The 13,537-nt window shown below is 50.9% G+C and overlaps 1 protein-coding gene across 1 annotated transcript; it reads right to left on the bottom strand.

The window, feature by feature from the left end:
- Positions 1-3,849: 3,849 nt before the first annotated feature.
- On the bottom strand, positions 3,850-5,884 carry KY384_006714 (uncharacterized protein; the record flags this gene model as incomplete). The annotated part of the gene is made up of 2 exons (XM_044815207.1): positions 3,850-3,934; positions 3,990-5,884. 2 exons carry the CDS (start codon positions 5,882-5,884, stop codon positions 3,850-3,852), a joined length of 1,980 nt encoding a protein of 659 aa, XP_044668307.1.
- Between the last annotated feature and the right edge of the window lie 7,653 nt (positions 5,885-13,537).

Below are 13,537 nucleotides of genomic sequence, written 5' to 3'. Positions count from 1 at the left end.
TACCAGATCTTGAAGCTTGAAGTCCCTTGTGTTTGGGTCATTATTTGCGTCTTGTCATTTGCTTTGAAGGTCCCATTTGTGCCACTCTGGCAGAAACCGCTTGATACGAGGGCTCTGACTATCCTTGCTAGATTGTCGACATCAGATCGTTACATGGTACAGCCAAACGTTTTCTTACCTATAAGAACCTCTTCAACGCCAGTACGTCGAGATAATTCTCGTTTTTCAATTCCTGCGTCTCCAACGTCAACCAGAATATCAAATAAGCCAACGTCGAGAGCTGTCCTGATAGCAGCGGCATGCCAGTGCTATACATCTATATCAGCTTGGTTTGCCAGGAGTATAAATTAAGATGAAGAAGACAGACATGATAACCTATACGGAAAATCGTGTCTGAAGGACTCTCAGCGGCCAACAGTAGGGTATTGATCTCGTCTAGCAATTTCGTGTGGGAGGCAGCCTCATCTAGATTGGCTGTATTCGCTGTCTCCCTGACAGCGTCAATGAGGGGCATGAGAGAAGATTCTATTGACCCCATCTTGACGTCTGAAGGTACGGTTCGAGGCCGAGGCAATGATTCAGGCTATCGTACGGCTTTAGCGACCAGAGAATCTGTTTACGGTGTATTGTTGCACAACGATCCAGGCGCTATCAGCACTTAGCATGTTATTTATGACCGAGAAGTCTCCCTCAAGCGACACTCCTGTATTGTCATCGGTGCATGTGTCAAGAACATCGCGTGAAAATATGATGGTCGCTCTTTCCGTCATCGAGACGAGGACTATCATGCGGGGAAGGTAGCACTGAAGGACTCTTGGGCACATGTGTACTTCCCCTCAGGTACCGCTGAGTATCACACTCAAATCTTTGATGTCACAAGGTCTTCGGACGCGATAGCCAATAACACTTGAGCAGAGTCTGGCTCGGCGACAAACAGTGGCAATGAACGGCTTGCCGCGGGTATGGAGGGACGTTGGAGGACTTGCCCAATCTGTTGAGTCAGGAGACTCCCCTCGAGACCGAAGATATGTACTCTCCAGATAGGCTTCGATTGTCGAGCTTGCGCTTGGGTGTAGTGCTGAGTGATGTGATAACGGCAACTTATTGGCACCATGCCAGCTCTAGCCGAGGATCATGACGTGTTAGTGAGAAACCAGTGTCATAGCCATCAGACATGGGCAAATGGCTGATTCGATAGCTTCACACAGGTTCATTGTAGGCGCAGGACCCGCGAGGTATGTACAATTTGGGTGTGAGATCAAGGGGCACGTTTGCTGACGAGGATTCTCATGACACTAGCTTGATAGTATCGCAGGGTATGGGATGATTGGCTAGACGAAAATACTATGTAATGAAAAAATAATTCGAGGACGAATTTCCCAAAGGGTTTAGATGGTCTTGCTGCGGAGTGTCTGGGGATTGGAAGGGTGGTTTCTTAAGTGGGAAACACAGGGGCGCGGTGGAGAGGGAGATGGCGTGGTATTAGTACTGATCGCACGAAGCATAATTCTCGGTGTCGATGCTATTGATTGTTCAGGAAGCGGGTCTGAGGCGATAGATGGCAGAATGGGGTAGGTGTAGGCACAGCGAGACGCATTCTCATATTAGAGAATTATGGAATGGTGGAAGATGCCTGTCGATGACACGATGGATGGTATGGCCCTCTCCCTGACCTAATAGCAGTCTTTGCGCTGGTTCAATCTTGCTTGGTAGGTAGGACGATATTGGGGAAGAATCTGATACCTGGGATCATTGGTACGATAGGAATGGCATGAAGGAGGAACTATGTGCATCAATATCATCTGGTCATGCCACAGGCTCTCTGGCAATGAATGAAGTTGTAAAGCTGCGGGAGCACAGAGGCTCACTTACAACTAAGCCGGCGCGGTACATTCAGAAGAGGAATAGACAAAGTCGGAGTGATCATCAGTGATCGTGAGTAATCGATCAAGTTTGGCGCCATTCAAGCCAGGCAGGCAATACTGGGTGCCAGAACAAAGACCTTGAAAGACCTTCTCTCTAGGAATCCTTCGAATTCTCAGCTATTTTGTGTCCACGCCAGGAGCCTCCCGAGCAACATCTCCTTGAGCTATTCAGACCATCCTAATAACTCGCCGCCGGTGCCACCGTGGCAGCCCCACCCCCCTCCCCCACCCTCCCCACCCCCCTCCCCGTCCTTATCCAAATCCACCACCTTCCCCTCCTCATCAACATTCTCCCCCTCCGCAGTCCCCACAACACGCACCCACAGCTCGGTACCATTTCTCACATACGTGCCCACATAGCCATCGAACTGCTGCGCAGCATTCCTCACGCACTTGACCTCTCGCGGGGTCGGACCGTCACAATGCCCGATCTGGAAATCTGCCTGGCTGAGAGGGCTGTGGAAATAGATGTCGTAGCAGTAGTCTGTTGGGCTGGATGTTTTGGAGAAGCCGCGGAGCTTTGGGAGGGGGGTGGGTTAGTGGTTTTGGTAGTGGTGGTGGTGGGGGTGGTGGTGGATGATTGCGGGGAGGAAAGGGAAGGGAGGCGGAAATGGGAAGGTGAAAGAGGGGGGGGAAGGGAACTCACGAGAAGGAATCCGAGCGTGTATTCCCAAGTCGTGACACCTGGGACAGCTGGGGCGATGCATCGAGGGAGATTTGTCAGTCCAGGTGTGTTTTCCACCTCGTGCATGTCCACCAGGGTGGCGCTTGATCCTGGTGGTTGGGCATCCTTCAAGGTCACGTTCAAGGGCGTTGCGTTGGTTACGTGCAAGAATGAGAGGTGCAAGAAAAGGAGGATGAGCTGATATCCTCGACGCATTGTGCTTGGGACTGGCTTGTTGTTGGAGGCTCGGGAGTGGTTCTTGAATGAAGGTGACAGCGCTTAGTGATATAAAGATACGGGCTCTCGGATTTTCGAGGTTCGAGACGCAGGGACCGGGAGAACAGGATGGTCGAACAGGCGCGTGTCTCTGCGTGGTTGTTCTAGGCGCACGTGGATTCAAATGTTAATGTCGGAGGATCAGACAAATTCTGAGTCGTCAGGCTGTCGCTCCAAGTTCGCTTTCAGAGTCTCAATGGGGCCTTGGGACTTAGGAATCAGGCTGTGTGATCCGGCAATCGCGGGCTTTTATATCGCTTGAGCTAATTATTTGAGCTGTCAAATATCGGCTGTCCATCGAGCCGGGGACCTTGTTGGCCGGCGCGCTGCCAATCCTATACAACTAATTGATTCTATACTCAGCTCTACCGTCGATATTGTGCTAGCTGGGTATGTGAATTGAAATGTCTTGCGCAATCAACCCAAGACACGGATAGAATCCACAGCTATGGTCGAGGTTGATGCGCTTAATAGCCTTCTCGTTTGAGCCTTGCGCCACCAGGCTTTTTTCTTCCTTAAATAGCCCTGCGCTTTTACAGAGCACCATGGGTGCGATTCATTTGAATCCTTCCCGACATGGGTTGCTGCCCGCGGAAAGACATCGTAAAGTGCAATCGGCAGCGAGAATACGTTTCTTCAGAGTATCGCTAAACGTTCGTACCTTTTCTCCTCTGCGTAAGGAAAGCGAGTGACAATTGAGCTTGTCGTCATAGTCACGGCCGATATATGATAGCGAAAGTCGCATACACTCAGGAAGTGCCATGGTTCAGGCTTGTCTTGTTTGCGGTCGTGGACTTAAATTATGTATTAAATAAAAGGGCCGTGAAAAAGATCTGGGGCTCAATGCTGGCAGCAGGGCGTAGTCATGATTTGCTTCTAAAATCATATACTGTCTTCATATATTATAATCCGTTGCTGAGGATGTGTCAACGCAATCGTGATGCGACATTCAGAGAGAAGAGCCTTTTGTAGGGGCTGTGATCATCAAAATTCGTTAAATCCTAAATCAACGTGAGAAACCGTCGGCTCATTGGGATCATCATCGTTGCTATCGGTGATCAGCTGATTACTCGTCGCTTTATCAATGTTGTGTCAATCGAGTCATGAACCAGCTCCAGATCTACGCTAAGATGATGTGCTTTCTGACTGGGTTTGCGGCTTTCCAATCATCTTCATGTAAGCCAGCAATCGCAACTCGATATGCTATACCATCTGGACGTCGTGCAATGAGCATGACATCCACAATGTCTTGAGCATCATCAGTGATGATCATATCCTCTCCATAATAGAACTGCAGCCGGTCAAGCCCTCGGTAGAAAGTGCTCCTTTTCCTTGCCATGATACCCACAAACTCGTAATGCGTGCCTCTTTCACGACTTCTGCGCCAGTATGGACTAGGAGGGATCGAGATAGAAGAAACGACCTCATCACTTCCGATCAATGTGATGGGATAACTTCCCCTGTCACGTCCAGGTCGTTGCTGCGTCTCGGGTGGCCCGATGTCGAGAAATATTGTCCATGCGTTGGCTTGGAGCAGAGTATCTCGAATTAGGTCATCTGATCCAAGAGACACATTGTCGGAAGATAGCTTCCATTCTGCGTCTACGACCCCAGGCACATAATCTCCTTCGCAGGTGTAGCCAGAAGAGTTCTGTTGGTGCAAAATTGCTTCGAGGTCAATGGCGCCCACCCAGCCGGCCCAAGACCAGCTGGGTAGTTTGACTTTCTTCATTGCTTCTCCTTGCGTTACAAGGACAGGGCATTCCCTTAGACTAATATCCGTTTCCCATCCTTGGTGGGTCCAAAGTAGCGAAGAGCTCAATAACTTCTGTGGATGTCCAAACACGAAGGTCGTGTTCCACTTCTGCTCTAGTTTTGCCATTATGGCGGAGAAAGCAAACAAGATATCTTCAGCATAGGTCAGTGCCCTCTTGGTATACTCACGAAGGTATCCCGCAAAGTCGAGGGAGAGACAATGATCGGTATATGGCGTCGCACTGAAATATGAAGGTTCAATGATTGCATTCTTCAGAGCCATCTGATCTTGTTCATCATTCTCCAGAGCAACAAGCGCATGTAATTCAATAGAACAGGCACTACAGTCGCAGGCGAGAAAAATTTGAACTGATGTGAAAATGAGGGTCAGAGGTGCGAGAGCGAATTCTTGATATACCCACCCTCGGGAACCCCAACAAGATCTATGCAAAATGTCCGAAAGAGTTGGGCTCACAGGTGAGAGTCGCAATTTCGGATCAACGCATTCCTCTCTCTGACTGAGTCGAGGAGGGAATCGATGGGTGCTCACCCCCGAGAGACCAGCGTTTGCATCTCGACCGTGAGCTGCTGCCAAAACTAGCTTTGCTCCTTGGTAAATTGATGCCATGGATGCGATTTGTTGCGCCTTCTGACAAAGATCGTCTTGGACGATACACAGAGCATCCACCCAAAGATACCGAACGCCAAGATATTTACATATCGTCATAGCATCACGGATGGTCTGAGGAATCTGGCTGTAGAGCCTTGAAAGTCCGCGCATTTGCTGCAAAGTCTCGACGTTACTTTGGCTGCACCTTAGCCATTCTGTTGATGTGCCCCATACATAGCTCAGAGCGACATATGTGGCGTTAGTCGTAGCATCCACAACCCTCATATCTATAATGTCGATCAATTTGAAGCCTCGGATTATATGTTTGACTCTAGGCTTCGCCATCATAGAGCACCAAGATCGATGGATGTCTTGGAAACTGTTGATCCATATACGCAAGAAGCTTGGATCGACTGTCCCGTCATCTGTTTCGAGGCGTCTTTCACGTCTCACATTCATCGCGTTATCATTCGGGTGCTCTTCTGGCAATTTGACAAACTCAAAAGTGTAACCATCGTTTGGATCGAATCCTTTCTCTGGGTCGAGACCTTCCCTGTAGTACCACTCGCCATGCAGCTCGGGCTCGGACGATAGATCGAGTCGGATACCTACATTCAATACTTCTAGCCCAGTGAATGTTCTGTTATAGCTCATTTCGCTGAGGCCTTTGAATACGCATCGAAGCTCCCTGCCATTGGAGTAATGGGTGACAGGATGATCTGTACCTTGATACTGTTTGATCACGTAGGTCAGTACTTTGCACACTGGACAGTGTTCATGATTGAGAACGTCTAGGATGGATCCAAGATCGAGATCATTGCGTTGACCGCTATTCAGGAAAGACCAGAGTCTCTCGGTACAACTCGGCGGCTCTGCTGTTGACGGAGGGAAATGGAGATGCATTGATGGCTCCATAAAGCATACAGCAATGATTTGACTAGCTGCAACCCATGGCGGCGGTCACATGCTTCTAGTAGCGCTGGGTCTGGAAGTCGTGAAAGCCAACAAAAATTACAAAAGACGCCGCGTCGGGCAGCAGCTCGGAGCGGCTTTTCTATTCCCCGCAGCATGCCCAATATCGCCTTAATACCCAATCTATCACCCAGAGGATCGAGACGTGCATGGATTGCCAATTTTCATGGAGCCATTGGACTGGACACTCGAATATGATCCAACGCCTACTAGACTGTTTGCACACCTTTCCAATACGACAGGAGTGCAGGAGCCTTTATACCATCGAGGGAAATACTATCGCACGAGTCCCGCCAGCTGAAGATTACTGCTTGCAACATTAAAGCGTAGATTTGACAATCCAATTCTTTCAAAGAACGACTGAAATGTCTTTTACAAAATTTCTGTAGTCGATAGATCACATCCATCGACATTCTGCCCGCTGACTCTATGCGTAGAACAACACTTGTTTCCGCAAAGACTAGGACGCCGAGGTGATTTGGTTGAGTGCTGGAATCACAGCATCCTCTCGCTGCCAAATAAAATCATCATCCTTACCCTAGCTTCCTATTACTGCCATTTCGCACCATCCACCTGACCCAGTGCGTCAGCAAAAGAGCGAACACATGGCCCTCATCAAGTACCGTGCTTATTGACAGTCATGTCATTCCGGCCAGCTTTGGTTCCAGCGATCGCGAGTCGAGCGCACCAGAGTCAAGGGAGAACCAAAGACAGAGGGGACATGTGACCGCGAGGAATGATGACAGACAGTCAACCCACAATCGACGATCCATCGAACTGCGGGACGCCTTCTCCAGCAATTGGAACGGAACTCTTTGGGCATGTGATCGCTGTCTCTGGAAATCCTGCTCCACGATTGTCACAGCTGCATCCTCAAAAACAACTTCATCCACAAGCTTATCACGCTGGCGAGCGCGGGTCAGTGAACCCGCCGCTCGATATTGTGAGGGCAAAGGATGTCGTGTGCAGTAGGAGGTAGGGCTTCAGATCGACAGTAACCTACGAAGGCCATCATCAACTCTGTTTTCATCCATAGAGCGACTCACTCTAAACCCCCGTGTTCGATGTCGCGCACGATATGGCGTCCTTCCCACAAGCCCATGGTGACTGTTCGGTATCACTCATCAAGCAGCCGCCGACAGAGCGAAGAGGCCAGCTGATCATCAAGACAGCACGACTCCCTTGCCCCCTCCCCCGTCCACCAGCGCCCGATGAATTCCTTTCTTCCAAGCCGTACACGTATACCAGCACCTGGCAAATCTTTCATGTCTCTCACACCCGTTCCTGAGCCAAGCAAGCATCTTCCCCCAGGCACGACCCATCCCCATCCCCATCCCCATCCCCAGTCCCATCACCATAATCAACCCTCCACACCATTCCCACCTCCACAGATTGATTATGCAACCCCCGACCCCCCGACCTGCCGAGCTCGGCCGCTCGACCGGCCGCAGACACGGCACATGCACATCACATGTTGGTGTTTGACAACCGCCACCCCGCCACCAGCTTTGGCGCCAAGGGGGTGCCGCGGTAGAGCACGCATGTGGAGCGCATACGCGCTTGAGACATCGCGGATTACTGCCTTGCCGTTTTTTGCACGAGATCATGATGATGATGACAAGACATCATTCTTGGCAGCCCTTCCCTCGGTCGTCTCAGCCCCCCCACGGGAATTCTCCTAGCCGCCGACTGTGCTTTCTGTGGAAATTCTCCGACGGGGGGGGAGGATTGATATGTGCGCTTGTTGGGGAGGAGCTACGTTACTAGTTCTTGATAGCTTGTTAGGGTGGCGATGTCATGTGGACACCGTCGTACGGATCGCAACGAAGAATTCTCCGAGCTGGTGCACTTCGCTACGCTGTTTCGTCTGTTACATGGCTGTTTCTCGGAGATGGTCGTTTTGGGATAAGAGGCGGCCTCAGCCGATGGTTATGAGTCTTTAGAGGAAGCTTCTTGCTGGCTAGTGGGTGATCATGGTTCGGGTAGACGGCGTTGGTTGACCTCTCTATCTATGGAACCTTTACTTCTCGTGACTGTTCGGGTGGTGGTAGTTCAGCGAATCTTCGAAAACAGCGAAGGACTGGCTGTCTTTTTAATTTGATTAAGCGTTTCCAGAGAAGAAGTGTAGGAGACACATAGCATCATACTCGTAAGCCATCGAGGGACACGGCCGGGTCGGCAGCCATAGAATGCCACCCGAGTCGTCACTGACGATGACCAACAGCATTACCACCAGCCTCAGGTTCTAAATCAAGAAAAGTTGACAGGCGCGCTTGAGACCCTGCATGCCAAAGTGTGTTGGTCATGGAGGAAACATTGTTTTAGGGCGGTTCGATAGTGCACGTTGCGTTGTACCTGAATCGTTGGCAGGTCGATCAATTGGCTCCATCCCTTTAATGCGTAGTGACTGGCTGCGATAAGATTCTATCAGCATTGCGTGTAGATTGGAGTTCGTACTCCTACCATAGTGGTGAAGACTGAGGGTGTGGCGGCGGGCGCTAGTGATTCATTCTGTGCCCTCACGGCCCCAATATTCCGTCAAAGAGATTAAGTGTCGACTGAGCCCCCTTCTAGAAGACTTCTAGTGTGCTTCTAGGAGGCTTGAAGTCTATTCTCGTTCTCCTGTAGATCATGAATTGTACCCAAGGATTGCAATGCCTGTAGCGATCATCGGCCGGTTCAAGCCGCTCGAAAGACGGCCATCATGATATTTGCATCTCGCGGTTGTTGTACCGCATGTAATTTCTTTCTTCATCTCTTATCGTAATGTAGCTGCTAGTGCAACATGGCACCACCGGTATCATCGCTCGATCGCCTAGAATAATCCTCGACAGTCCACTGATATGGATTTCCTCCGCCACTTCCTTTATGCACAGACACGTATCACGTAGCTGCTGACTTGCTTTTGTTTGGCCCCATCGGAGTGCCGCTCGTTGAGGCCGTGATATGGGAAACATTGATGCCACATGACGGAACAGCTCGGCCTATCTTGTAATTCTTACTTCACAATCAATCCATATCATGATGGAGGGTCGGCACACAGTGACATAGGACCGAGCTGATTGGCCGAAAACAATGACAAGCTGGTCTTGAGGTGACTTGCATGCGAGCTCATGCACCACCCCATTCTCTCCGTAGGTGAATGTCGATCAATCGATGTCATCGCCTCAATGTAATCTCATGAAAAGAAACAGGCATACACACCAAACACGATTTGCGATCATAGGCAAGCTGATCCAACTTCACTGCTCCGTTCCGCCTCTTCTCATCGGCTCGATCTGGAAGGATGATGACATCTTTATGGAATATTGAATCCTCCTTCTGTCTCTAGAATTCCTATAAAGCAAAGCACACCGTCCGACATTCCTAATCCGACATCGTTCACAAGCACTCAATTCAGAACAAAGAAGCAAGAACAGGACTAGCAGACGACGGATCCAAATTGAATTTCTTCAAACAAGCATCAGAATGCATCCAACAACCTACCTCGTCGGCCTCGTGGCCGCAGTCTCCACCATCCTTCCACAATCCACGTTAGGCCTGGGCATCAACTGTCGCGGCTCCGGTCTCTGCAAACTTGCCCAATGGGAGAACAAGGCCCCAGAAGGTGTGATGCAAATCCTCCGCGACGCCGTCTGGCAATCCACAAAGCCAAACGAAACACTATACAACTCTGGCGATCACATCATCTGCGTCAGCAACAAGCTTCCCGTCACCCTCACACCTAGCTTTACGGGTGGCGTATCGAACCCAGAGACTGGCGTCACCGAAGAAGGCAGTGGTTCTTTTGGCCTCAACCTCAATATTGGTAGCGGCGGGATTTGCCTCTTTCCACAGCTTCCAGACTCCACACCGGGGTTGAACCTGGGATACGTGAGGCCACTCATGGACAAGTTGCTGGAACATGGATGCGGCACTTGCGGTAGTGTTCCGATTCACTTCGTTGATCAAGGTAGCAACGATCCCGGCGCGGGAATTTTGACCTTCAATTATGTTGGCAGCCCATCTTGCACGGGTCAGTGTATTGGGGCCAATGGACAGGCGTCGAACCCGACTTCAGCAAAACTCAGGGGACGAATTTAAGGGATCTGAATGTGGTGCGGCTTTGTCCTTGGTCGGGTGTCGGACGCGATATCACCATGGATCTAGCCAGTTGATTGAACACTTTCGTTTGGAATCTTTTCAGCGTCCTTTTTCAATACGGCCTTTTTCTCTTCTGTCATCCATGGTGACTCATGTATCAGTAGCATCAATGAATTTGGTACCCATTCGCGCTTTATTTTGCATTGGCTCATCATGTACCTATATTGCTCCGGCGTCGCGGGCAATTCCATTCATGGCAAAAACCGATGGAGCAGTCGATCTAAGCCTGCGGAATATGCCTTACAAGTCATTCTGCCTTACCAGTAGTACAGCTCAGACGACATGACACAATGTTTGTGTTGATGAATCATGTAGAACGCGCCCGGCAGAAGGCGGGGCTTTTTAGTGCCAAGACGCTAACTCAATCTTGCTTACCTCAGCAAGTCACAGCCAATCATCCATCTGCTCATCTCGTCGCTTTTGAAAAACATCCAACATCTGCACCGACACGCGCGAACAGAAATAGCCTGTCGCCTTGTTGGACAATAGCCGCCGGCGTGTATATATGTATATACACAGTCTCCAAGGAAAAGTCATGGGGAATGCTTGTTGGACGATATCTCCAGAGGTGTTGAAGAACCACTGCCTTATGTCTTTCTATCGCATGTACTTACTGGCCGGGCTTAGCATCCTCGGTATTGTACAGACTCAGAATCTCAATGGTACCCAAAATGTAGACAGATGGTGCGGAAAGGCCTACCGGCCAAGGTCTGCCAGCCCTGCTCAAGCCAGAGTTATGGCCCTTGACATATTTCAGCGATCCAGCTTTTGAACCCGAAGGGCGCATTGAGCTTCCTACTCTTTCGAAGAGCCCATTGTTGGATCTCAAAATCCAACCTCGGCAGTCTCCGTATCTCGAAGACGACGTATCAAGCACCTTCATTGTCGATACTTCTGTAAGTATAAGGTAACACGACAATAATGCACACGCTGAGCAAGACTCCATAGCTCTCCTTCATCCACGGCCAGCCATTCTCCGACTCCCAAGTTCAGCTGAACTCCCAACTTACATCACGAGAAATCCTCAACCTAAGTTCAACCTCTCGCAAACTCAGCATCACCATCTCCCGCGCCGACACCGGCGCCCAACTCGCCAAAACCGACGTCCCCGTCAACGTAAGCGACACCGAACTCCCCTTCTCCCTCTCCGACTTCGCACCATCCACAACACCCTACACCATCACTCTCTCAGCGACCTCCCCCTCCCCAAACAGCGACACCTACAGCGCCTCAACCCAGCTCTTCCGCCTCCCCAAACCCCCTTCCACCAGCTCCGTAACCAAAATCGACAATCTCTACAACGCGATACTAATCCCCAAAGACAACACATACGTCCCATTCTTCCCCTACTCCTTCTACCTCGACGGCAACTGGATCAGCCAGACCCCGAACGCTCTCTCCGTATTCGCAGGGTATGGGTTCAATATGCTACACATCATCCCACCGTACACCTACGAGGTGCTGGACAAAACGTTCGACGAGGCAGAGAAAGTCGGCTTGTGGATCATGTACGATATGCGACATACCTACCAATCAGCCAGCGACGTGCGCGAGCAAGTCGAGCGGTATAAATCCCGACCGAATATGTTGCTTTGGTATACGAGCGATGAGCCTGGTGAGTCCCGACCTCCCCAACCCATCCCTCCCATCCCTCCCAATTCCACCCAATTTTTCCCCCAAGATGTGGTAATGAACTGCTGACGGAGGAGAAAAGACGGATTCCAAGACCCCCTCCCCGCAACCTCCACCTCCTACAAATTGATCAAATCCCTAGACCCATACCACCCGGTCTCGCTCGTGCTGAACTGCGAGAACTACCATTTCGAAGCGTACACCGCGGGCGCGGATATCATCCTTACCGATCCGTATCCGATTGGGAATAATCTGACGCATTCTAATACGTATGAGTGAGTTTTTGCTTTGTTTTTCTCCTTCTTTGGGTTTGGGATTGGGAGTTGGGAATGCGCTTTCGCTCTTCACCTTGCGGGGGGTTGGCTTCCTTTTCTCTCGGTCATGATTGCTGATGGGCTGGGTGTTCGCAACACAGCACACCCTGCAACACCACCTACGGCGACTGCGGGTGCGATAATTGCCATTCCTCTCCTTCGTTCCCATCGACGCTTAATATTCCGGAGAGGTTTGCTACGTACCAGCGGTATCAGGTCTGTCTCCCCCCCCCCCCCTCCTTCCCCTCCTCCCCCCTTATCCCCTTCTCACCCCCACACCCCCCTGTATCCCCTCCCTTGCCCCTTTTCCCCACCCTAACATCTCCCAGACCCAACTCTCCACCCCCCAAAAACCCCTCTGGAGCGTCCCCCAAGCCTTCGGCACCCAACAATTCTGGACGCGCGTGCCCACCGCCGCCGAAGAAAACGTCATGATAATGCTCGCCATAAACGCGGGGGCGAAGGGGATGGTAGCGTGGACGTGGCCGACGAGCGAGGAATTGACAGAGGGGATGGGGAAATTGGGCAAAGTCGTTACGGGGGGGTTGATTGGGTGGGTGCTTGGGGGACGGGAGGCGAGGGTGAGAGATGCTGCTGCTTTGGCTGGTGGTGATGGGGGGGTAGGTGGGGTGGGGGCAGGAGTTGATGCCACAGCCTGGACACCCAAGCAAGACCAAGGGAAGGGGGAGGGGAGATGCTGTTGAGTGTAGTCAATCCAGCGGACGACACCGTGAAAGGGCCTGTCGACTTGGACTTACCAGAGGGGTTGAGTGTGAGTGGTGTTGGGGAGGTGTTCTGGGGAGACACAGGGGCGTGGGAGGTCGTGAGCGGGAGTGGTGGGAGGAAGGTGAGGAAGACGACGGGGATGACGGGGTTGGGTATTGATATTTTGAGCTTTAAATTGGGTACTGCGGTTATGGGAAGTGTGGGTAGTGTGGGTTTAGGGCTGCCTGGAGGATTACAGACGAGTTGATTAGTGTACTGGATTGGAGTTTGGTTGGATGTGATGTTGGTATCGTTGGAAATGAAGCTCCAGCGTCAGCGAGGGTGGCAAGAATGATCGTATTTAAAAGACCAAGCGCAGCGCGCGCATTACTGATGTATGGACACTGCTGCAAGATGATGATAATACACTGAAATGTCAATTTACGTTTTTTGTGGATGGAGAAGCTCTCTTGTCCAGCCTAATCACCTATCCCATGCATGGCTAGGTGTCTTATTTCAGGGGTATCGTTAATTATCATGG

This window comes from Bacidia gigantensis, assembly GCF_019456465.1.
Source record: "Bacidia gigantensis strain McMullin 20006 chromosome Unknown contig_249, whole genome shotgun sequence".
Classification (NCBI taxonomy): domain Eukaryota; kingdom Fungi; phylum Ascomycota; class Lecanoromycetes; order Lecanorales; family Ramalinaceae; genus Bacidia; species Bacidia gigantensis.
Note: the sequence above shows the minus strand (reverse complement) of the source record. Positions and strands in the feature narration are given on the sequence as shown.